Here is a 26,725-nt window from a genome sequence, read left to right on the forward strand (position 1 = left end):
AATGGATATTTTAATGGAGCTTAACTGAAGCTGTAGGGAAAAGACCTTGCCTTTTGATGACACACATGACAGCCTTTATGACAGACTTATCCTTTTTAGATTGTAAAGCACCCAGACCACCAGCTGCTGGTAATGATTCCAGTATTTCTGGACCCATCTTTTTATTTCTCCATTTGCCCATTACCATCTATTTTCACCTTGCTCTTATGTTTTTAAATTTTAGTCCTTCCCAGGGGCACCAATTCAAGAGGGAATGGCTTTAAGGAAATGGGTGGAAAGTTCACAGGAGATATTAGAGGAAGGTTTTGTTTTTAACCCAGAGAATGGTTGGTGCATGGAATGCACCTCCTAGGTCAATGATGGAAGGTACATTGGTGAAATTCAAGAGAATACTAGACAAACATGTGGATGAATTTAAAGTGGAAGGTTATGTGGAAAGCAGGATCCATAGGTCAGCACAACATTGTGGGCCAAAGGGCCTGTACTATGCTAAACTATTTTATGTTCTATTTCCAGCATCTGGACTATTGGTCAAAGCAAAGACTGGGTAGAGTAATGAATCCAGCCTGGTAATAAATTAGGCCTTGTTATTATAATTACATATTCATAAGGTAAAAACATTTACTTATTTAGTCTCTAGAATTATTAAGTTTATTGATCACATTGTACCTGGTTCAGTAACAAGGGTTCTTCCATAAGCAGACTGACATGTCAACTCTAATAAACATACAGCTGTATAAAGTAGGGCAAGAGCACAATGACATAGTATAGAGCTACAACAGAAAAACAGATCAATTACTACAAAACAAAGGCAGTATGAGAGCACCATTCTGGAGTTATTCAGAAGCCTGATGGCTATAGGGAAGAAACTGTCTTTAAGTCTGTGGGCGCAGAATTTCATGCTCTTCAGCCTACACCCTAATGGATGGAGGGAAAAGACATTGTGTCCAGGGTGTGATGGGTCCTTCCATATGTTGGCTGCCTTTCCTCGGCAACAAAAGATATAAAAGATACGGAGGGGAGGGAATTTTGCCTGATATTAGACAGGAAAAAGTCATATAGACCAAAAAGTTAGACCCATTTTAAATTTATGGTGCAATTTTTACATGCAAGTCTATTGAAGGAAGCAGCCTGTAATAAACCAACAACAATAATGATGGAAGGGACACAAATTCCTTGGCAATGCTTTTAGCACTTTGAAATTAAAGCAGACCACAGAATGACAAAGTACAGAAGGCAGACATTCAGCCACCATTGTGTCTCTGGCAGTTCTTCAACACAACAATCCAATTTAATCCCAATCGCAATTCCACTATTTCTCCCTATTTTTTTCCTTCCAAGAATTCATCCAATTCTTTGAAAATTGTTGTTGACTTTTGTTCCCCATTGAGGCTGCACGTTATGGATTATAAAAACTCACTGAGTGTCAAAAGTACTTTTAACCTCCTCATTGGGTTTTTTTACTTTCAGTCTTATTCTCATTAACAAGTAGAAGATTCTGAAAGGCCCAACCCGATCTATTCATCTTTTCAACGTTGATAGATTCCCATCTGGGCTTGTCAATTTCCAGAAGTTAAAAAAGTTCTCATCCTCATTTTGTCCCATCTCTTTTCTATTTTTGTAGCCACCTCCAGTGTAACAACCCTCAATCTCAAAGTTGTTCTCATTCTGCTCTTGTTAACTGCTTATTCAATCATTACTTAATTGGAGACCATGCATTTAGTATCAAGGTGCTAAGCTATGAAATTCCCATCCTGAGTGTATCTGGATGGAAATACTGCCACTTGCATCTCCTTAAAAATAACTTATGATCACAAATGTTTGACCTGCCCTGGTATCCTCAGGCGGATCTTCACATGTCCATGTTTTGTTTGATATCCCTCCCTCCTATGAAGCATGTTGCAATGTTTTTGTTGCTATTGATCTAGATTGGCTCCTTCACCTACTCTCATGGAGAACCACAATCATCTAGAGCCACAAATGTCTGATTCATGCTTGTGGAGAATGATGGAAACATCCCCCACAGGATGTTAATCCACTAGTAGGTCACCAAAATAGCAATACAATCCACATTTACCTGTATCATGGATTGCTGAGCTACAAGTGTTCATTTCTTCTGGTTGTTCTGAATATTGTAGCACAGACTCAATAGTTACAGAGCTGTTAGATATTTCACCTATAGAAAAAAAAGACAAGAGTCAAACAACAATTTTATGGTTCCACTTGCTAGAGATGTTCACACCTTGGCCCTTTGTTCAATTTTATTATAATCTGAATGTACATATCGAACCAGATGTTTCTCCAGAGCACAGTGCGCACAGACGTAATATACAATACATAATAATCACATATATGTCTAAATATATTATTTTAAATAAATAAATAAATAGATAGATAGATGGGGGGGGGGGGGGGGGATTATATATGGCATTATTCATCAATCTAGGATCCTGTTCATCAATCTTGGAAGATTACTTTTTAATTCAGTTTCAAGACCTGGCATAGCTGGCAAGATCAATATTTATTGCCACCACATTTGCCCTTGCACTCAGGCTGGAGAACTATTTCAAAGAATAGGTTTAGAGCCTTGGTTAAATTACGTGGCAAATCAGCAGATTTTCTCCCCCACTGGACAAAGAATAGAATAGTAGCAGGGTTAACCGTGTGCTCCTTTGGCCTGTTCCATCATTCAACACAATCAGGGCTGATCATTCACTTCAGTCCGTGTTATCACCATCTCCCCATATTTATTAATTCTCTTCACATCAAGAAATACCTCTACTTTCTTCCGGAATGTATTTAATGACTTGACCCCACTGCCTTCTGTCGTAATGAATTTTCATCCTCAGATTCTCAGATCTAAAGGCTAATTCTGTAGGAATGGTTGACATTTTGAGCCAAACCCCTTTATCGAGACTGGTTAAGTAAAGTAGAGAAGCCTGTGTAAAGAAAGAAGACAGGAGGGGACAGGAATTGGTGAACCACATAGAGGTGAAACCTGATGGACAAAGGCTGATGGCAGACAGAGAGAGAGAGAAGCAAGAAAAACTATGGGGTTAAGTGAACAAATCAAACAGGATGGAGTGGATAATTAAAGACAAAGGTTGCATGGTGGTCATGGGGCCATTTGGCCAATCGAATTCATGCTAATTCCCAGAAGGGCTATTCTCTCAGTTCCATTTTGTCTCTTACATACCTGTTAGCTCATCTTTGAATAAACAATTACTCTATATGCATAGTTGTGGGAAGAAACTGAAGCAGCATTCAATCACAGGAAACCACATCAACACCACAGAAAGATTATTCTCTTACTGCAACTCAATTTTAAAATATAGAACATTACTGCACTGTACAGGGCCTTTGGCCCACAATGGTGTTCCGACCTATAGAAACCTGCTCCTCAACAACTGAAATCTTCACTACCTTTAACCTTGTAGTTTTCTTACATCTATGTGCCTATTGAATGTTCTCAATGTACCAGCCACCACCACTACCCCAGGACAAGTGGGTTTATCCTTTGTGTTGGTCTGTTCAACACTGGGACAAGCTCCAAGAAAAAGGCACTGACAGTCCATCCTATCTATGCCCCTCATAATCTTATATACCTCTAAATTACCTCTCATCCTTTGTTGCTCCATGGAGAAAGCCCTAGTTCTGTCAACCTTGCTTCACGAGTCATGTTCTCCAATCCAGGCAACATCCTAGTAAATCTCCTGTGCACATCTACATCCTTCATGTAACAAGGTGACCATAACTAATTGTAATACTTCAAATGTGGTCTAACAAGGGTTTTATAGAGCAGCAACATTATCTCACAGCTCCTGAATTCAATTCCACAAAGAATGAAGGCTAGCACACCATCTTCTCTCTTAACTACCTTATCAACTTGCACAACAATTTTGAGGGATCTATGGACCTGGACCGCAAGATCCCTCTGCTCCTCCACACTGTTAAAAATCTTGCTATTCTGCCTTCGAGTACAACCTTCCAAAGTGTATCACTGCACACATAACAAGATTGAAATCCATCTGACTTTTCTCTGACCAATTGTGCAACCTGCCTTTATCCCCTTAAAATTTCTATTAAGAGAACAAAAAAAAATACATTCCCATGGAATTTTATCTTTCTTTGTTCACGACTGGTTAAAAATGAATTTTTGCTTTTACCTGGGTCTGGACATAAAAGACTTGTCACTGCATCATTGTTGCATTTCTCCAAAGCCAAGCAAAACTCCTTGAAAAATTGTTGTTTATCGGACCTTTTCAAACATTCGAGTAACTTCTCTGCTCCAGCGGTGTCGCCCTTGAATTCAGAGACCTGTGCAAACAATTGACAAGCCAGTGTCCTTAGTTTTTATTTGGTCATTTACAGAAAGCATTAAATTGGATTGCAGGGATGGAGAGGCTAATGAGTAAAGTGATTGGGGTTACAGTCTAGAATGCCAGTGAGAACCCCTGTTGTAATTCACCAGTAACCTGTTAGCCGACACTCGGTCTGAGTTTTGCCATGACCACTCAGTCCTAGACTTCATTACTTGATCCAAGTATTGAATTAGAGTGGCTTTGACAGCATGGCACATCTCTAAGGATGGTGTCAAGGAGCCCAGGCATAGTTGAAATTAATGAGCTCTAAGGGAGGGGAAAAAAAATTGATGGTTAGATTTATCCTTGCAAAAATAAAGATCTGCCAGCTGAAGTTGTAAATGTGGGCTTGATTTTGACATTTGAGAAAAATATGGAGAGGTACATGAATGGGAGGATTATGGAGGGATATGGTCCAGGTGGAAGTCAATGGGTCTAGGCACAATAACAGTTTTGCACAGACTAGATGGACCAAAGGGGCTGCTTCGGTGCTTTAGTGTTCTTTGGTTCTATGATCATGGGTTGTTGGAGGTCAATCACTCAAGGAGTTCCTCAGGGATTTTCTTGGGTCAATCATCTTCATCTACTTTATTCCTTTCACCATAAAATCAAAACTAGGGGTGCTCTTAACCAGTGAAGCAACATCAAGTCAATATTTTAGCATCAGACTTATAAATAGTAAGTAATATTCACACACAAAAAAAACCAAGCATCCTCTACAACAGGAGCAAGTCTAATTAACTACCCTTGACATTCATGATCATTTCCATTCCTGAGCCCTCCACATCAACCACCACCTGGGAACTCATCTGGATTAGCCGCATCATACTGTAGCTCTATATGACCAGGCAAGAGGTTTGGTATCCATTAGCAAAACATTCCAAAGCAATTTCCACCTTTGATAAAGTACATGTCAAAAATACGATAGTATATACCCCACTTACCTGGATGAGTCCACTTCCAACCACTATCAAGTTACTCAATGCTATCAAGGTCAAAAATGACCCACTTGAATTACACCCTATTATTCACTATTGGCATTCAATGTGAACCATTTGCAAGGTGCACTGCAGTTACTTGCTGATGGACCTCCCAAAGAAGGGACCTTTCACACCAAGGGCAAGGGCAGTGGGTACATCAATTACAGGTACTCTACCCAGTCACACATCATCCTTACTTGGAAACAAATTGTTGCTCTTTCATAATCAAATTCCAAAAGGCACTGAGTACATTTAGCAGAAAGATAGCATAGGTTCAAGGCAAACATTTCTCAAGGGCAATTAGAGATGGCCTACAACATCCAGATCTTGAAAAACAAATAAGCTAAAACAAAAATCTGTGCTGCATATATGCATACTGAGGGGGAATATCCTGGTCAAAGTAGTACTCTTTAAATTTATTGTTTAACGGAGAAGAAATAAATAGAAAGATGGAGTGATTTAAAGGGGAAATTTTAGACAAGGGTGCAGGCAGCTGGAGGCAGTGCCAAGTTTTGGAACAACATAATTGAGAGAGAGAGATGTAAAAAAAAAAGGGCTATGCATTTCTGAAGCTTGTTAACAGAAGATTTTGAAGTGAAAAATAAATTATACTATCTTTAAATGATCCTGTGATTTTTATCCATGGTTAGTATAGCAGTTAACATGACACTATTAGAGATCTAGGGATCCACGTTTGAATCTGGAACAGTCTGTAAGGAGTTTGTACTTTCTCCCCATGTCTATGTGGGTTTTCCCTGGGTGCTACAGTTTCCTCCCACCCTCCATATCATGCAGGGTTGAAGGTTAATTAGTATGTAATTGGGTGGCATAGGTTTAAATTGCTGGAATTGGCTTCTACCAAAAAAATCCTAGAGATTGAAGATTCCTGGAGACTCCAAGGTAATACTCAAGGGCAAGCTTAACAATGGCCCATTAACCTCTCCACGTCCTTGAAGTGTTTTTGTAATACCTTGCGAATTTCTTCACATTCTCTCTGTAGCAGACATGGCATGAAATTAATAATTTCATTTGGTTTAATGTTAGAAACAATTGTTTGAGAAACGCGATTCAAAAGCTCTTTACTTTCATGCAGCTTTTCAATTTCAGAGAAGTCAACTTTTTCAATGGCATCGTGCAGACCAGAGTAACCTGAAAACAGAATACATACAGAATTTAAAACCACTCAGGTGACCCACTGCATAGTCAATACTGGCTGGGTGCATTACTGCAACGCCAACAAGTTCTCTCTGTCAAACTTCTTTCCACACTCATCTCTATGACTTGATGAGCTCTGTTTAAAATGCTGTACGCAAAGTTTTGTTATTCAGTAAATTTGTTATTCAGTTACCTGCTTGAGGTCCTCCGGGAATCATCAGAAATTGAATGGGTCCTTCAATCCTGCCCAATCAATTCATTTCATTTTTAAATTCAATTGACACCATGCTAACCCTGGAATATTCCACTGAAGACAAAGCATGTAGAGGAGGCCATTCAGCCCCTTATCTGCTACCTTATTCAATAAGACCTTTTGATCACTATAAATTCAGTGCCTGGAATGTAGCATATAATGATGTCATTTTGATGCATCCCAGAATGGAATACGTTTTGGAAAAGGCACAGAAGATATTTACCAGGATTCTGCCTGGATTAGATCTGGTGTCATGGTCAGTTCAGAGAGGGGCTGTTTCTATGCAGTTCTGTTCCATTTCCTAATAGCACCCCTCCCCCATGTGGCTCCACGTGCCCATCAACCCGTCCTTATCTGGATCCATCCATCACTTGGCTAACTCCTACTTTCACCCTCACCTCTTTATATTGATGATCTGTCCCTTTCACTCCCTGTCCTGACTCAGGAGGATGGGATTGAGAGAGAAACATATCAGCCATGATATTACTGGTAGAGCATACTCAATAGACTGAATGGCATAATTGTGTTCCTAAGTATTATGTTCTTATGAACCACCTCCCTGGAATTAAGAATTTCAAAGATTTACAGCCATCTCAGTTTGTCCTCTTCGCCATCAGTGACTAATTCTTTGTTCCCGAAAGAAAATTCTTCAAGAATGAATTCCCCTTTCCTTAACATTTCAATTCTTAACTATTCCCCCAAACATAATTATATCTTTGTCTATTTCATCACATTACCCTCAATAAGTCATGATGGTGAGGCTGCAGCAACACATCCTGATGAGGAGACCTTACTCACTAAAGATGCAGTGTTGCTCAAGACAAGTTCAGATTGCATATCCTTGTTGGGTACTTGGGTGGACAATTTGCCTTTAGTAGTGAGGCACTGCAAAATTCATTAAAAGTTATTTGTATAGCATCTTCTGCATTCTCTGGATATCTTCACAATCGATGAAGTATACTGCAGGAAATAGAGTCAACTTGTGCACGCAACATGCTCCCATAAGTAGCAACCTGATAACCATTACGATTTTTTTAATAATGTTGGGTCAGAAGTAAATATTGACAGGACATTGGGACAAGTTACCATGCTCTTTCTTGAAAGATAACTTTGAGGCCTTTTATGTCTTTCTCGACGGGAAGACAGGAGCCTTGATTCTCAGCTGTAAAGCTACTTGACAACTCTCCAAATCCAACTCAGCATTTTAAAAAATAACATTTAATTATAATATCACAATATGAAATATACGGCTGATATTTTTATCCAGCAACAACTTACTTACCCACAGCTTTCAATTCATCTAAGAATGCTCGATACCATCCTCTCTCCTCTAATTTAATCAAGCAGTCAATGAAGCGCTTTACAGAGGATATGGAAGATTTTTCTTCCAGGGATAAAATCTCTTCAACATCAACTGGGGAAAGAAAACATTGTTAGTCTTTGTTGAAATAGAACAAAGATACATTGCTGGAGAAAGCCAACAATGAAATGCAGTCCCAAGAGAAAGAAGCAACGTGATATACTATACAAGGATTGGCAGCATTGGGAAAATATATTTCTGTTGGTTCCACCATATCTCTAATTGCCTGGGTCCATCTGACAGACTCGCAGAAAATATTAATTTGGAGGAAGAACATTAAAAGCACAGGTTGATCAGAGTGGAAGATATTAGAGGTTTGAAAAGACTATTGAAGTTATGATTATAATGACAGTTCTGCAAGCTCAAAGGGCTGAATGGCCTACTCCTGCACCTCGTTTATAGGACTGTCATCATTTAATGCATTGCTTGTTGATCTACCTGATTATCTGCAATAAAAATGAATTTCTGTGCATCTGCACATTGTACTTATGTATATGACAATAAATTCTCATCATCAAATCACCTTCCAATCATGTCTTAAATAACAAGTTTAATTTCAGTTATGAGGAAACCTTAAAAATCCCCACAAATTAATCTACAATTGATGAGGAACACATTAATAAATGATATTCAGCGTGGAAGTACAAAGCCAAACTCTGTACAACTAGACTGAAACTTTGGAGAAGTTAAACAGAATGCTGATGAAGGAAATATTAATGAAGCAGATGCTGTTCATACTGATTTCCAAATTTGTTTATCATGCAAATTTCAATTGAAAATACAGTTATCCACTGCATAACGTCCATTCAGGCAATGTCCAACCACACATACATCCGTGATCGAGTTCAGTCTCGCGTATTGTGCGTTTCTTGATTGTTGTAGCATTATCTGTTTAATTTTCTTTCAAAAATATATTGTGAAGTGCATCATGGCTCCCAAATGCAGAAAAACCAGTGGTGGTGATAGCAAGAGGCAAAGGAGAAGTATCAATTTGGAAGTGAAACAGAAGGTTATTAAACAATACAAAAACAGTGAATGCTATTGCTCGCGATTTAGGCATGTCACACTTGACAATCATGGCGATCCTCAAAAACAAAAAAAAATTCTCCAAGCTGTTAAAGGATCAGCTCCACTGAAAGCTACATAACTAATGAAAATGTGAGAGTGACCTATATATCAGATAAGGAGTTAGCCAAATTCTTTTCACACCTAACAGTTTGCTGGAGAGATGGACCCAAACGCTGAACGCTTTTCACTGATAGGAATGCTCGAGTAAATAAGTATTTATTGTATATACAGCTAGCTGTATAGTATATTATAGTGTGCATACAGAAATTCAGTGTAAGTTCAGTATCTTGTACAGAACTGTACCAGCAACAGCCTCCAGACTCACCCAACACTATTTGTGCAGATTACATATTAGCCTATGTATGCAGTAGTATATATTTACATTGTATTATAGAATAATACTACACAGTACAGGCCCTTCAGGCCTCGATGTTGTGCTGACCCATATATCCCTTCCTAAAAAAAAGCACTAAATGCTTTCTACCCCATAACCCTCTATTTTTCTTTCACCCATGTGAAAAACTTACCCCTAATATCTCCCCTAAATATCCCTCCCTTAACTTTGTATTTATGTTGTAAAAGATTTGTGGTTAATTAAACATTATCTTGTGACTTTGTAAAGAATTCTGGGAGTTTTTGCATTGTATGTGGCCAACACTTATGCTCAGGATTATGGGATTGTAACTATTGATGAACTTTTAACTAAGAGTGAACATTCTCATTCAGTTTCAGTAAAAAAAAAACACTTAAGGTTTACCTTTCCCCACAAGGCCCTATCACATAAATCAGTTGTAATGGTTCTCGTATCAAGAAAGACATTAGCTGTGACAGTGTTGAATAAGTAATTGAAGCTAAGAAATAATTAAAGGGTTTGGGAGACTATGTGAAAGCTGTTTCCAATTAGTTAAAACATATAAATTATGCGTAGGCATTGATCTAATTTACTGTATAAATTGACCCATTTCTGTACAAATTTTGAGAAAGAACAAATCACTTTTCTCCCATGGTGTTACAATTGAAGTATTAAAACTAGTTCTGTGGTACTCTGCTGTGTTCTTTATTCACAAATAAGTTTGCAGCCCAGGCAGACTTTAACAATGTCCTCTGGTGTTTGCTAATCCTGCCCTAGGAAACAGGTGTTGGCTGTCCATCCAATCTAGGCCTCTCATAATCTTGTAGACCCCTATTGAGTCTCCTCTCGTCCTTCTACGCTCTGCTAACCTTGCTTCATAAGACGTTTCCCAATCCAGACAACATCCTGGTAAATCTCCTCTGCACCCTCTCCATAGCTTCCATATTCTTCCTGTAATGAGGTGACCAGAACTGAACTCAACACTCTAAGAGTGGTCTTACCAAAGTTTTGTCAAGTTGTAACATGACCTCTCTACTCCTGAATTCAATCCCCCTGTTAATGAAGCCCAGCAACCCAAAGGCCTTTTTAACTATCCTATCAACCTGTGCAGCGAACTTGCGGGACATATGGACTTGAACCCCAAGGTCCTTCTGTTCATCCACACTCTTAAGTAAATGACCATTAACCCTGTACTCAGCCTTCTGGTTTGTCCTTCCAAAATGCATCACCTTACACTTATCTGACACAAACTGATTTCTTCTGATCAGCCACTTCAGTGTCTTGCGGAAGAAACTTGCTCTATCGGGGTATTCCAGATGATAACCTCTTTCCTCCAGGTCACCACAGAGTTCCTTTTCTGTTTCCCTTATTTCAAGTGAAACATTATACAGCCAGCCATCTCCTCTTTTTTGGACCACAAGGGCTATGACCAGGCTTTATTAAGAACTCACAACCCATCTTCAAAATGGGGTTTTCCACAAGCTTGCCAGCTTGTCATATTCCAGTCCCAGCTGTTACTTCTGAACTGAACTCTCTCTCTCTCTCTCACACTCAGAGAAAACCGCATGACCCTCTTAGAACAGCCAACTGCACTTAGACAGACTGTGGTACCAGACCTAATCTTCTGAGTCTATTATTCCACAGCATCTCCAATTAACACCTACTTGTGAAGTCTCTACAGGCATTCTTTGCAAAGGCACTCGGAGCCTGGACTGTCTGGCTGGAGCAGAGCTCTGGTGTTTTAAATGAGATCTGTGTTGTGAAGCGTTTGTATATTTTTGTGACCTAACTTAAAAAACCCACAATTTATCTCCTTCAAAACATATCTATACACATTATAACATAATCTGTCAAAATTCCCAAAATTCAGTCTTTGCAATCCTGTGCTGAAACTCAGTTTTAAACTGATGCTCAGAAGTCATTACGAAGGAGGTGAGAGACTGAGTGATCAGACTGTTGAAAACTCATGAATCCTTGTCAAGTTGCTTCCAAAGAACTGTCCTTTCACATGAATCATTGACACAACTCCCCCTTTCCTTGTGTAGAGGAAATGAAACATGTGACTGCCACAATGCTTCCAAAACCCAGATGTGGGTCAGTTGAAATGACCATCACAATGATCATGATCCAATGCAGGAATTCTCCTGTTTCTTTGACCCAGAAGGAGAATCAGCAGAATTGTCCATTCACACACAGCCATTCAACCTTAGATGGCTGGCTGATCAATACAGAATTCTGTTTCTTTAAGTGTCCCAATCACATGATCCTCTCCCACTATCTGTTTTCCCTGAATAAACAATCATTGTTCTTGGTCTTAGTTGAGAGCATCAACCTTGTTTATAGTTTGGACCTGATGGTGTCATGCAATCTGTAAATGTGAAAACTGAATGGTTGCAGCCTACACCAACCCCCTAAATAAAACTGGTGCTTGTAATCGGTTTCTGGTTTTCAGAATTTCAGATAAAAGATTTGGTACCTGTATTACTGTGCCAGATACATTAGCTGAAAGACAGTAATGTGTGCAGTATCTTGGCTCTTTAGTCAATGCAGGTACACTACAGTATCCCATAGAACTTGCTAATATGGGGTTCACACAACATCCAAATTCATCACCACCTTAAACCTGCTGGTACAACATTTGGTTGGAGGGAGAGGTTACCGGAGGGCAAGATATTGGACCTGGTCGACTGGGCAATCTCTACCCTCCAATACACTTCTGGAACCTGGACTTGCTGCAGCAGACATCTCAAGGCACTGGAAAATTACTAACAATGTCATCCCCTTGAAATTGGACTGAACGATAAGTGAACAAAGACCAGGTGCAATTTCACTCGGGATTCTTCGATCGGCGCCTGCCCGGGTTCATGATGTTACAACCAGCCCTTCAGGAGCGAAACTGAATGCGGTTTGGCCAAAATACAATGGTTGCGAAACTCAGCAGGCCAAAGCTAGAGGGTACCTAACAAATTTGTTTTCGCGGGGGATCAAGCCCGAGACGTTAGTTATGTATCTTTATCGTCGCTGTATAAAGGAGACCGGGCAGCTGTGTGCTTTCACTTGAATCGCGACATTGAACTGACCCCTGGTTCTGCAGCTCGTCACGATGTTTCCTGCTGAATAAGACTCGGGTTAAAACTGCTCGGTCATTTTTATGCATTGACATGAAAACCAGGTTACTCACCCGCAGACAAAAAATTATTGAGAAACCCTCGGAGGTAGCTCGGTCGCAGAATGCTGGCAATATAGTTTGCCCAATGCTTTAAGTTTGCTCGGTCAACGTCGGTCATTTCGGTTCCTTTAAATCACATTGACTCGATTGCCACCAATTCAACTCTCCTCTTTCTTGCTTTGCTGGAATTTTAACTGGTTGGACTCGAAACTCGAAGAGTATCCACCTTCATTACGTAATTTCCAGTAAATAGAAAGAACAACTGAAATATATAAGCTGACCATTTAATGTACAATTTCCTCCTCTGGGTAATAAGGGACACGAATGATGGACACAGGGAATTTAAAAAATTATTGTTGCGTATTTTATCATTTTTTAAAATCAGTATTAGTTTCCATTTCTTTCTTACTTTCGTTTTCTCCTCTGTATTTGTGCTTTATGAGTGGCTCAGCCCGCCTCTTCCCCCTCCAAATCCCCACAATCGGGTATTGAATCCCTTCGGGCACCGTGCTCTCAGGGTGAAAGGGCTAAATTGAACAGCTCTGGACAAGTGTGACCCTGCAATGAAAAAAAATAAAGAGCTATTGGGTTGTCTTTTTTTAAAAATTTTCACACTATGAACCATATCAATCAAAATACGTACAAACATTTCCCTCTTAAATATACACAGTGGCATTGTCTTCCCTTCCCCCCCCCCTCCAAACCCATTAAATGTTCAACATATACAATACAATAAACCCATTGTGAGAAACAGAAGTACCTTCACAGAAATTGCTCCAGACAAAAATTGAGACAAAGAACATTTATTATACAACAATGCAAAGTTGGGTGCTTCCCCTTACCCTGGGAATACACACAGATACTGGGGCTGACCCAACTTTTATACATTTCATTTCAATACAGAGATACCTTCCCCCCAACATTCTTCTGCCTCCTGGATTGGTTTAGCATTAGGTAATTCTGCCCACGTGGATTCTAACTTCTTATCAGTTTATGTGTCTTCCTGCAAACTTGTTAGCCAGAGAAGTATCATGTCTTTGTTCTTCACTTATTAATCAATCCCTAAGACTTGCTAAAGCTATCTACTTGTTATCCTGTTTTGAAGATCCTTAGTTTATTACACTTTTACAACCCTTCCTCTCATTCCAGCATCCCTTCACCCTGATTTAACCCATAATACTTCATCTCTAATGAGCACTTGCTTGACTCCTCACATTCCAGTATCCCTTCACCTTAAGTTAACCCATAATACTTTATTCTTAATTGGCACTTGCTTCCAGTATCTCTGGACTCCTAACATTCCAGTATCCCTCACACCATTAAACAATGTCATCACACAATGAAAATAAACAAGAAAATTGTGTCATCTACTTTTACACACCGGGTCAGTTCATTTCGTCTTCTCATTCTATCATTTTAGGGGGTGGAGGTCCGCGGTAGGCCCTCTCTGTTGTGTTCCATGTACGGTTCCCAAATTTGTTCAAATAATGTGACTTTATTTTTTTTAATTATATGTTATTTTTTACAACGGAATGCATTTATTCATTTCTATGTACCACTGCTGTACTCTCAGGCTTTCTTCTGATTTCCAAGTTGACATTATTCATTTTTTTGCTACAGCTAAGGCTATCATAATAAATCTATTTTGCGCTTCATCCAGTTTGAGGCCTAATTCCTGACTACTTATATTACTGAGAAGAAAGATCTCTGGATTTTTTGGTATGTTGCTTTTTGCGATTTTATTTAATACCTGATTTAGATCTTCCCAAAACTTTTTCACTTTCTCACATGCCCAAATTGCATGTATTGTTGTTCCCATTTCCTTCTTACAGTGAAAACATCTATCTGATAATGTTGGATCCCATTTTTTTAACCTTTGGGGTGTGATATATAACCTGTGTAACCAATTATACTGTATCATACGTAACCTTGTGTTTATTATATTCTTCATAGTTCCAGAACATAACTTTTCCCATGTTTCATTTTCTATCTTTATGTTTAAATCTTTTTCCCACTTTTGTTTGGGTTTATAGCTTATTTCATCATTTTCCTTCTCTTGCAGCTTGATGTACATGTTTGTTATAAATCTTTTTATTTTCATTGTTTCTGTAATCATATATTCAAAGCTGCTTCCTTCTGGTAATCTCAGTCTGTTTCCCAATTTATCCTTTAAATAAGCTTTCAGTTGATGATATGCAAACATTGTACCATGAGTTATTCCATATTTGTACTTCATTTGTTCAAATGTTAATAAATTATTTCCCGAAAAACAATTTTCTATTCTTTTAATTCCTTTTCTCTCCCATTCTCTAAATGAAAGGTTATCTATTGTAAAAGGGATTAGCTGATTTTGCGTCAATAATAATTTTGGTAGGGGAAGTCACGTGATGGGGTAGTGACCGGTAAGAAAATACCAGCCCTCTCCAAAAAAAAATTAAAAAAAAGCAAAGCCACAAACACAGAAACCATAACAAATTAAAAATAAAGGTGTGGAGAAAATAGCAGCAAAGAAAGAAAAACCAAACACAACGGGAAGAAAAGAAGAAGGAAAGACCTCGGAAGAGAAAGGTGAAGGCCTTACCAGTACGAGGAGGCCAGCCGTGGAGAGAGAAGCCCGCTCCCTGAGGTCAGTAGAAGCCCCGAAATCAGGACTACAAAGATGGCTCACGGAGACAAAGAAAAGTGATGCACACGACAAAAACAACACCGACGGGAGGGGGGACCAGCTGAGGAGTAAATCTCCACAGCTGAAACAGACAAGAATAACACAACAGCAAGACTCCCAACAGGAAAACATAGAAAATAACGGGAACAAGAAGGAAGAGAATAAAAAAAGGAAATCAGAGAAACAACAGATAACCAACCCAGAGGAAGACGACCAACACCAAGACACCTTTAATAAAAATAATAAAAACAAAAATACCCAATAAAATAAAATAAACAACCCAACAAGAAGATCAGAGGAGACAGAGGTAAAGGACACAGATCCTGGACTCAGAAGAAGAGGAGGGAGAACATCAAACTCTACACAGAGAAATGGAAGATGAAGGGAAGGGACAGTACATAGATAAAAAAAATGTTAAAGAATATATTGAAACATTAAAAGAATGGCAGACACAAGAATTCAGTGAAATAAAAAGAAGAATAAAAGGTACAGAAGAAAAAGTGAATAGATTAGAGATGGTCATGACAGAAATAGGAAAAAGAGTAGACAAGGTGGAAGAATGAGAAACAGCCATAGAAATGGAGGTAGATGACTTAAAAATGAAATTGGAAGAATCTGATAAAAAAGTTAAAGAAAAACAAGAGCTGATAGCTCAGAAGATAGATATAATGGAAAACTATAATAGGAGAAACAATATAAAGATAGTGGGCCTTAAGGAGGATGAAGAAGGCAAAGATATGAAAGAATTTATAAAAGAATGGATCCCCAGGGTCCTAGGAATGCCAGAATTACAGGAAGGAATGGAAATAGAAAGGGCACACAGAACATTAGCCCCTAAACCACAACCCCAACAAAAACCAAGATCCATTCTAGTAAAATTCCTAAGATATATGACAAGAGAAAATATAAACTTCTGGTGCCTTCCTGTTCTTTGTTTGTTCCTTGAAGACGGGTTTAGGCCCAAGACGTCTGTGATATATCTTTGCCTCTTCCGGACGCTGCGAGACTGGCTGAGTTCCTCCAGCATTTCTGTGTGTTTTTACATCATTTTTAATGAAGGTTACCTAGTTCTGGCTTGGAACCAAAGAAACACAAGATGAGGTGGCCGAGCTGTTTGATGTGAGAGAAATCGATTGTAGTTGAAATGTGCCATTTTCAGGTCAAGACTGGTAATCAGATTTTGACCCACTTTTCTGTATTTCACCCCACTCTTACCCACCTCATGTCATTGCTGGTCCCTTAAAGAAACCCCTTGGTTTAGATTCCTTCTGGTGCTTGTACACTCCAACTGTTCCATTGAATATTTTATTGTAAATTTGCTTTATGAATGATATACATTATGAAAAGACACTAAAATCTATTGTCTAAGTGGGAAATGACATGTTTTTCTGATTAAGCCTATACCTGCATTGAATTCGTCGATCGTTATTGAATGAAGATCTACCGGGACCAATGCTTGAAGAGGGCGCACAAAATCAGTGAACAGGTGCGGACTCGAAAGGCCAACATGGCCTGTTTCCGCTCTGTAAATGGCTATATGGTTATATTGGAGAAGGCAATGAAAAAATAAGAGAAGACAAAAATCCACTGGAATACAAAGGTCAAAAATTTTTTTTCTACCCAGACATAAGTTTTGAACTCCTGAAGAAGAGGAAGGAGTTTAACGCAGCAAAATTGAACCTATGGAAAAAAGGTTATAAATTTATGTTAAAATATCCAGCGGTGAAGCTGATAAAGGGAGTGAGGGAGCAGACTTTTCTCGGATCCGGAAAAAGCATAAAAATTTGCAGAACAACTACAAAACAGACAGAGAGATGAAGAGATGTAACAAGAACAAAAATGACAACAAACTATATATAAAGAAGAATAAAGTATAAGTAAGAACTAAGAAAGGGAAGAAAGGGAGTAAGGAGGGAATTAAGAGAGTGACCTTTGTTATATATGAAGATTAAAATCTTTTCTGGGGGGGCTGGATGGGGAAGAATAACAGTCACTGCGAAATCGGTTGACGCTTGCGAGCGGGTTCGCAAATCCAAATGGAGAGGGGAGATGTGGTTGCCCGACAAAGGACAAAGGGCAACTCAGAGAGGGGAGGGACTATTGGGGTTAAAGGAATTTTAGATATGGGAATAGTGGAAATATTTTGTTTTAGAAATGTTGTCTTACAATGTGTTCAAAAAAAGAAAGCAGAAATGGACAAGAAGGGAAGGTGGTGATGAGGAAAGGGAAAGGAAAGATAAACAAAGTATGAAATGGCCATGTTCAACTATATGACTTTAAATATTAACGGAATACATAACCAAATCAAAAGGAAGAAACTGTTAAATTTACTGAAGAAAGAAAAAAATGATATAGCATTTGTGCAAGAAACACATCTAACTGAAGTGGAAATTAAAGAGAGATTGGATAGGACATGTAACAGCAGCATCATATAATTCAAAAGCCAGAGGAGTAGCTATATTAATCAATAAAAATGTACCTATCAAAATAGAAGAGGAAATAATAGATCCAGCAGGGAGGTATGTAATGATAAAATGTCAGATATATTCAGAATTTTGGAATTTACTCAATGTATATGCACCTAATGAAGAAGATCAAAAATTTATGCAAGATATCTTTTTGAAGATCACAGATATGCAATGGAATATACTAATAGGAGGGGATTTTAACCTTAATTTGGACTCAAACATGGATAAAACTGGAAAAAATACTAATAGAAAGAACAAAGTAATCAAATTTATAATTAAATCGATGCAGGAAATGCAACTTTTGGATATATGGAGGAAACAACACCCAAAGGAAAAGGAATATTCATATTATTTGGGTAGACATAAAACATACTCAAGGATAGACCTATTCCTGTTATCAGCCCACATTCAAGGAAGAGTTAATAAAATGGAATATAAAGCTAGATTGTTATCGGATCACTCACCCCTGTTATTGGCAATAGAGCTGGAGGACATTCCACCAAGAATGCATAGATGGAGATTAAACTCCATGCTAAGACAGGATTTTAGAGAATTAATTGAGCAACAAATTAAAATGTACTTTGAAATAAATACGGAATCAGTGAAAAATAAATTTATACTATGGGATGCAATGAAAGCATTCATCAGAGGACAGATAATAAGTTATGTAACTAAGATGAAGAAGGACTACAATCGAGAAATAGAACAGTTGGAAAGGGAAATAACAAATACAGAAAAAGAATTAGCAATAAAGGAAGATACAATTAAAAGAGAATTGACAGACAAGAAAATAAAATATGAAACACTACAAACATATAAGGTGGAGAAGAACATAATGAAGACAAAACAGAAGTATTATGAACTAGGAGAAAAAAAACACACAAAATACTAGCGTGGCAGCTTAAAATAGAACAAACTAAAAGAAAAGTATTGACATCAAGGAAAAAGGACAAACAAATTACATACACCCAATGGAGATCAACGAAAACTTCAGGGAATTCTACAAACAACTATATCAAACTGAAAACGAAGGGAAAGAAGACAAAATAGATGAATTTCTAACTAAAATTGAACTACCAAAATTGCAAACAGAGGAGCAAAATAATTTAATAAAACCATTTGAAACAGAAGAAATACAGGAGATATTAAAAAAAACTACCGAACAATAAAACACCGGGAGAGGATGGACTCCCAAGAGAATTCTATAAAACATTTAAAGACTTAATAATTCTTCCTCTCCTGGAAGTAATGAACCAGATTGAAGAAACACAAAACATGCCAGATTCATGCAAAACAGCAATAATTACAGTAATAGCAAAGACAGGGAAAGATCCACAAACACCAGCATCATATAAACCAATATCTCTACTTAACACAGATTATAAGATAATAGCTAAACTATTAGCAAACAGATCGGCCGACTGTGTACCAAAAATAGTAAAACTAGACCAAACTGGATTTATTAAAAAAAGATGAACAATGGACAATATTTGTAAATTCATTAACTTAATCCATGCAGTACAAGGAAACAAAACTCCAACAGTACCAGTTGCTTTAGACGCAGAGAAAGCCTTTGACAGAGTAGAATGGAATTATTTATTCAAGGTACTACAAAAATTCAACCTACCAGAGAAATATATTAATTGGATTAAAGCATTATATAAGGGACCATTGGTGAAAGTGACAGTAAATGGATATATATCAAAACAATTTAAATTAAGCAGATCAACAAGGCAGGGATGTCCACTATCTCCCTCACTATTCACATTAGCTATAGAACCACTAGCAGAACTGATAAGAACAGAAAATAAAATAAGAGGGATAAAAATAAAAGAGAAGGAATATAAAATCAGTCTATTTGCAGATGACGTTATAATATACTTATCAGAACAAGAAATATCAATATAAGAATTACATAAGAAATTGAAGGAATATGGAGAAGTATCGGGGTACAAGATCAACGCAAATAAAAGTGAAGCAATGCCAATGAATAATGCGGATTTCACAAAGTTTAAGAAAGAATCACCATTTAAATGACAAACACAAGCAATTCGATACCTAGGCATACAACTAAATAATAATCTCGGCCATCTATATAAACTAAATTATCAGCCATTAATGAAAAAAATTACAAGACGACTTAGAGCACTGGAAAGACTTACCACTAACACTGATAGGAAGGATAAACTGTATTAAAATTAACATCTTCCCAAGGATACAATACCTATTTCAATCATTACCAATTCACCTAACAGAGAAATTCTTCAAGGAGCTAAAGAAAATAATAAGGAAATTCTTATGGAAAGGGGGAAAACCTAGGATAGCACTAGATAAATTAACAGAATGGTACAAACAAGGAGGCTTACAACTACCAAACTTTAAGAATTATTATAGAGCAGAACAATTAAGATACCTATCAGATTTTTATCAAACAAGGGAAAAACCAGATTGGACCAGATTAGAGCTAGATAAAATAGGGGAGAAGATACCTGAACATATACTATATAAGTGGGATGAAAAATTGGTGCAACATAGGAATTCACCAGTATTGCACCATCTGCTCAACATTTGGAAGAAGATTCACATAGAAAGGAATAAAATAAATTATCAACTTCCAAAATTAATATTGACACAAAATCAACTAATCCCTTTCACAATAAATAACCTTTCCTTCAGAGAATGGGAGAGAAAAGGGATCAAAAGAATAGAAAATTGTTTATCGAGAAATAAATTATTATCTTTTGAACAAATGAAGGACAAATATAATATAACTCACGATACAATGTTTGCATACTACCAACTGAAAACCTACTTGAAGGACAAATTGGGAAGCAGGCTGAGTTAACCAGAAGGAAGCAATTTTGAATATGTGATTACTGACACAATGATAATTAAAAAATTTATAACAAACATGTACATCAAACTGTAAGAAAAAGAGAACGAGGAAACAAACTGTAAACCTAAACAAAAATGGGAACAAGATCTTAATATAAAGATAAAGAATGAAACATGGGAAATGCTATGCTCCGGAACTATGAGAAATACAATAAACACGAGGTTACACATGATACAATATAATTGGTGACACAGGCTATACATCACACCCCAAAAGTTAAATAAATGGGACCCAAAAGTATCAGACGGATGTTTTCGCTGTAAAAAAGGAAATGGGAACAACAATACATGCAATTTGGGCATGTGAGAAAGTGAAAAAATATTGGGAAGATCTAAACCAGATATTAAATTAAATCTCAAAAAGCAATATACCAAAAAACCCAGAGATCTTCCTTCTAAGTAATATAAGAAATAAAGGATTTGGACTCGATTTGGATGGAGCACAAAAAAGATTTATTATGATAGCCCTAGCTGTAGCAAAATAATGTATTATGTCAACCTGGAAATTAGAAGACAACTTGAGAATACAACAATGGTATATAGAAATGAATAAATGTATTCCATTAGAAAAAATAACATATAATTTAAGAAATAACATCACAATATTCGAACAAATATGGGAACCATACATGAAACACAATAGAGAATTCCTACCATGGACCTCCACCACCTAAAATGACAGAAGGAGAAGACAATGAAATGAACTGACTCAGTATATAAAAGTAAAAGACAAAAATTTCTTGTTTATTTTTATTAAGTGACGACATTGTTTAACGGGTTTAATGTATCTTATAGATTGAACTTTGAATAAATGGGAAGGGGGGGTGAGGGAGGGAGGGAAGGGAGGGGGGAAAAAGGGGAGAAAATTACACTGTATATATTCAAAAGAAAAATGTCTGTATGTATTTTGGTCAGTATGGTTTGTAGTGTAAAAAATAAAAAAAATAATAATAATTTTGCTAGTTGGCATTTTATTTTTTTCCTTTCTAAGTGAGTCTTCTTCCATATATTGAGTAAATGATGCAATACTGGTGAGCTTTTATATCGTATCAGCTTTTCATCCCACTTATAAAGTTTATGTTCCGGTACCTTCTCCCCAATTTTATCTAGCTCGATTTTAGTCAAATCTGGTTTTTCCCTTGTCTGATAAAAATCTAATAAATACCTTAATTGTGCTGCTCTATAATAATTTTTAAAGTTTGATAACCTTGGTTGTACCTCTCTGTTAATTTATCTAATGCTATTCTCAGTTTCCCCCCTTAGCTATTGGGTTGTCTGAGGCACTTTGGGGGGGGGGGGGGGGTTTAAGTTATCTTTGTAGAAGTGAAAAACACAATGCTGGAGAAACTCAGCAGGTCAAACAGTGTCCTTTCAATAGCAAAGGTAAAAATACAATATACCTTTGGTGCCCAAAAGGTCGGTCATGTGGTTTTACCTTTGCTATCGAAAGGACACTGCTTGACCTGCTGTGTTTTTATTTCGACCAAGGTGTATACAGATTTTCATGATTTGCTCATCTTTGTAGCAGAGGATCTGACACTGCCATTGTGCAGTGAAATGTGAATTCTCTACTGGTGTGATGTTCTAAGGACTGGCTCCTCCCCAAACTCTGCCCCCACATATCCCAATACAAACCCCGGATCCCCGCCAAAACCCCTCTTCAGTCCAAAGACCATTGCGTGTTATTCTTACTGAATAAAAGTGTGTTGTACTCTCTCTTTGGTCTTGAGTGTTCTCAGTCATGCTACAATTTTTTCAGTAAAGGATGGAAGCTCTGTTGAAGCCCGTGTTGCTCCTCATCAACCCTCTGTCCCCAGAAGCCCTGGAAGAGTTCGCGTACTGGCTGGAGTGCTTCCAAGTGTACTTGACGGCCACATAAACAGTCCACTCAATGGATGAGCTCTAGAGGTCAGTGCTCCTCTCCAGTGTCAGACCTAAAGAATTCCTGATCATCGGGCCTGTACAACATGTGTCTCAGCAGTCGAAAAGCTGAAGGCTTACTATGAGGCCCCAGAATGTCGTATTAGCGAGACATCAGCTCTCGCAATGGAAGCAGTGGCCTGGTGAGTCCACTGAAAATCTTGTTCATATCCTATGAGCACTTGCGAGGAACTGAGGGTACGAGGACGGCACAGCCCAAGAACGGGAATATAGAGCAGATCCGGGACACTCGTCACTGGCGTGCAGCCCAAGTACATAAGGCAACTGTTGCTGGAGAAAGGCAGCGCGGACAATGTACCACTGCCAAGTCACTGGAGAAGGCCCAAATGGGAGTAAATAACTTGGAAGGCAGTGACAGCACCCTCCAGGAGGATCTGATGGCGCTAAAGAATGCTTCTTCTGCAGTCAGCAGCAGCACCGAAGAACTCGGTGTCCTACAAAAGATTCCATCTGCTCTGGTTGTGGTAAGAAGGGGCACTGGGTGAAGGTCTGCAGGGCGAGGGGGAGCACTGAGAAGTCCAAGATGTGTGTGACCCCTGACGGGCCGACGGAGGCAAGCCTGAAACCCAAACTCATGGCCTCCTGGTGCCAGTGTTGTGTGCCATGGCCTTCGTGCGGGGCCATGCAGTGAGAGCAGTGATGTGGGAAACCCCAGCAGCCTGCTGCATTTTGAAATTGGTGCCATCTTCATCAGATGAGGGAGGGTGGCCATCTTGCCACACCACGAAGTCTCCGCTATCTTCCCTGCACAAGGATCTGAAAGGGGGAGCGACTTCAGTGAGAAGAACAGCGTCTCTGGAGTCCCGGCTGCGATGGTGTTGGACCAGGAGATACCACATCAACTGAACAACTCCACGATGAAGGTGTGGGTTAACGGGCATAATTTGACTCTGGCTTGACTGAGAACTTTATAGATGCAGAGACAGTCCAAAAACTCAATCTTCAAGTGTATCCTTCTAATTATTGTATTTTTTTTAGCGTCCTATACGCAGTTTGTAAATATTCAAGAACATTGTATGGTTCATTTACCTTTACAGGAGGGAGAATTCTGTAAGTTCAGAATGTATGTACTTGAGAATTTATGTTCTCTGGTTTTTCTGGGTCTTGACTTCTTGTGTCACTTTAAAAATGTGACCCTGGAGTATTCTAGTCCTCTTCCTCCCATTACGGTTCAGAATGGAAGGTCTCAAAATTCTGATGCCATTTGCTGTCTCTCCACACTGAATATAGATCTACCTCCTCTGTTCCCCAATCTGAGCACTGATTGCAGACCAATTGCTACAAAAAGCAGGCGCTACAGCGCAGAGGACCAGGCATTCGTCAAGGCTGAGACACAATGACTGCTTGATGAGAACATTATCGAGCACAGTATCAGCCCATAGAGAGCACAGGTTGTGCTAAAGGGGAAGAAAAGTCCAAGCTTGTAATTGACTATAGCCAAACTACAAATCGTTTTACACTCTTGGACACATACCCCCTCCCTTGTATTTTAGACATGGTGAATGAAATTATGCAGTACAAGGTTTATTTGACCATCAACCTTAAAGTTGCTCACCACCAGTTTCCAATCCATTCTTACACCACTTTTTAGGCTAACAAGAGACTCTGTCATTGCCGGGTGGTTCCTTTTTGTGTCGCAAATGGGGTCTCAATCTTCCAGAGACAGATGGACTGAATGGTGGACGAATTTAAGTTAAAGGCCACCTTCCCATACCTCGACAACATTACCATTTGTGGCCACTCTCTGGAGGTCCATGACACCAACCTCCAGAATTTCCTCCACACAGCTGAAGCCCAGAATCTCACACACCAGTAAGTGTGTTCAGGGCTAAACACCTACCATCTTTGGCTACGTGATAGAGAATGGCATAATTGGCCCCCACCCCGACAGAATACGCCCCATGTTAGAACTCCCAATCCAGAGGACCATGAAAGCTTTGAGCTGGTGCCTGGGCTTCTTCTTATATTACGCCCAGTGGGTCTCTCAATATACAGACAAGGTTCATCCCCTCTTAAAGCCACTTCCTTCCCACTGACAGCTGAAGCTCAAACTGCTTTCAACTATGTCAGAAGCCACATTGTGAAGGTCACCATGCATGCGGTGGACGAGAATGTGATGCCTCAGATGTAGCCCTGGCTGCGACTCTTAATCAGGTGGGTAGGCCGGTTGCATTTTTTTCCAGGATCCTACAAGGTCACGAGCTTCGGAATCCATCAGTGGAGAAAGAGGCCATCAGGCACTGGAAGCACTACCTGGTGGAGAGGAAATTCACACTCCTCACAGTCCATTTATGTTCAACAATACAAAATTGTGGTGGTACTCCACTGGCCTACTGCAGGGGGCAACCTCTGTACCAGCAGAAGAGCATGGAGACAAGACAACACCTGGCTGGCTATCAATCAGCCGACCTGAATAGACCAAGCTCCTCCTCGTCGGGTGTCAATCACCCTCTGGGATATAAGCCTGAGCCGGCCCCTCGAAGACTCCCTCAGAGTTGACAGCAGCACAATCTCACAGCTGGCTCTGTGGAAGTTTATGTCAAATAAAGCCTGTTGTACAGTCTTTTGGTTTTGTGTGTTTGCTTCTGACTGACAGCGCACCACAAAAATGTGGTAAAATTAAGTGATAAAAGTCGCTCGGTGGGGGATCGAACTCTCCACCTAAAACTACGATACAGTCTACCAACCTGGTTCCCTCAATGAGCCTCCAGATGCCCTCTCTGGAGGACACTGTGCCTCTGCACACACCGACCAGTTGTGGATAGTGCACAATGAGCTCTACCACCTAGGCATCACTCGAATGGCTCATTTTGTCAAGGCATGCAATTTACCCTACTCAATTGAGGATGTCAGGGAAACGATCAGGTCCTGCCAGGTCTGCGCTGAGTGCAAGCCGTACTTCTACCACCCCAGCAAAGTGCACCTGATAAAGTCATCCTGGCTCTTTGAATGATTCAGTGTCGATTTCAAGTGACTCCTCCCCTCCACGAATGGGAACACGTACTTTCTCATAGTCATTAACAAGTACTTTCGTTTCCTGTTCACCATTCCCTGTCCGGACACGTCCATGCCGTCTGTCATAAAGGCCCTGAACTCCATTTTCACCCTGTTCAGGTATCCCGGCTATATCTATAGTGAATGGGGCTCATCATTTATGAGTGAGGAGCTATGTCAGTTCCATTATCAAACCAAAGATTAGAACAAAAACAAAGCTTATAATGAGGTAAAGCAATTATAATGAGCTGAAGAAATTGTATGCATACTAAATATACACTCACAGCAGAAACAGGTGATGAACCAATCTCATATACAACAGATCAGTCCAGTCCAGTCCTACTTAACCAATGGTGAATGGTGCTGAACAATTAAACAACAAATGAGAAGAGGTAGCTTCCCCATCCTCATTGATAGCTGATTATGACAGAAATAAGATATTTGCTGCATCCTTAGTTGGAAGTGCAAAGGGGAATGATCCACCTTAGCGACAAAATCAGAATCAGGATTTATTGTCATGAACAAGTCATAAAATTCAGTGTTTGCAGCAACATCTTAGTGTAAACATTCATATTATAATCATCTCATGACATTACGAGAAAATATGAAGTAAAATAAAGCAATAATAATAGTGCGCGAAAAGTAAGGCGATATCTTTGGTTCATTGATTATTCAGGAATCTGATGGCAGAGGGGAGGAAGCTGTCCTTGTGCTGTTGAGTGCTCATCTTTAGGCTCCTGTACCTTTCCCCCGATGGTAGGAGAGTGAAGACGGCATGCCCTAGTGGGGAGGGGAGGGGGGGGGTCTTTGAGGATAAAGGCTGCTTTTTTGAGACACTGCCTCATGTAGGTGTCCCCAATGAAGTCTAGTGTCTATGATGTCGCAGATCAAGTTAATAACCCCCTGGAGTTTATTCTTGTCCTGAGAGTTGCCGCCTCCATACCAGGCAGTGATGCAACCAGCCACAATGCTCTCCATGGTACATGTGTAGAAGTTTACAAGAGTCTTCAAAAGACATACTGAATCTCCTCAGACAGATTACAAAGTATAGCCGCTGGTGAGCC

At 39.1% G+C, this 26,725-nt stretch overlaps 1 protein-coding gene across 4 annotated transcripts in view; it reads right to left on the reverse strand.

The window, feature by feature from the left end:
* The window catches only part of rigi (RNA sensor RIG-I), a 109,460-nt gene that overhangs the window by 40,590 nt on the left and 42,145 nt on the right, over positions 1–26,725 (reverse strand). For 2 of the 4 annotated variants that reach the window (XM_069922862.1, XM_069922873.1), the window contains exons 2-6: positions 12,711–13,256; positions 8,032–8,163; positions 6,312–6,490; positions 4,167–4,317; positions 2,078–2,176 (exon numbers count right to left, since the gene is read on the reverse strand). In XM_069922862.1, coding sequence (XP_069778963.1) covers positions 2,078–2,176; positions 4,167–4,317; positions 6,312–6,490; positions 8,032–8,163; positions 12,711–12,816 — 667 coding nt within the window. In that variant the 5' untranslated portion in view covers positions 12,817–13,256. Of the gene's footprint in view, positions 1–2,077; positions 2,177–4,166; positions 4,318–6,311; positions 6,491–8,031; positions 8,164–12,710; positions 13,257–26,725 lie in introns of those variants that run through there. The other 2 variants (XM_069922866.1, XM_069922870.1) reach the window with 2 other exon arrangements.

The sequence above is a fragment of the Narcine bancroftii genome, chromosome 1, assembly GCF_036971445.1.
Source record: "Narcine bancroftii isolate sNarBan1 chromosome 1, sNarBan1.hap1, whole genome shotgun sequence".
In the NCBI taxonomy this organism is placed as follows: Eukaryota; Metazoa; Chordata; class Chondrichthyes; order Torpediniformes; family Narcinidae; genus Narcine; species Narcine bancroftii.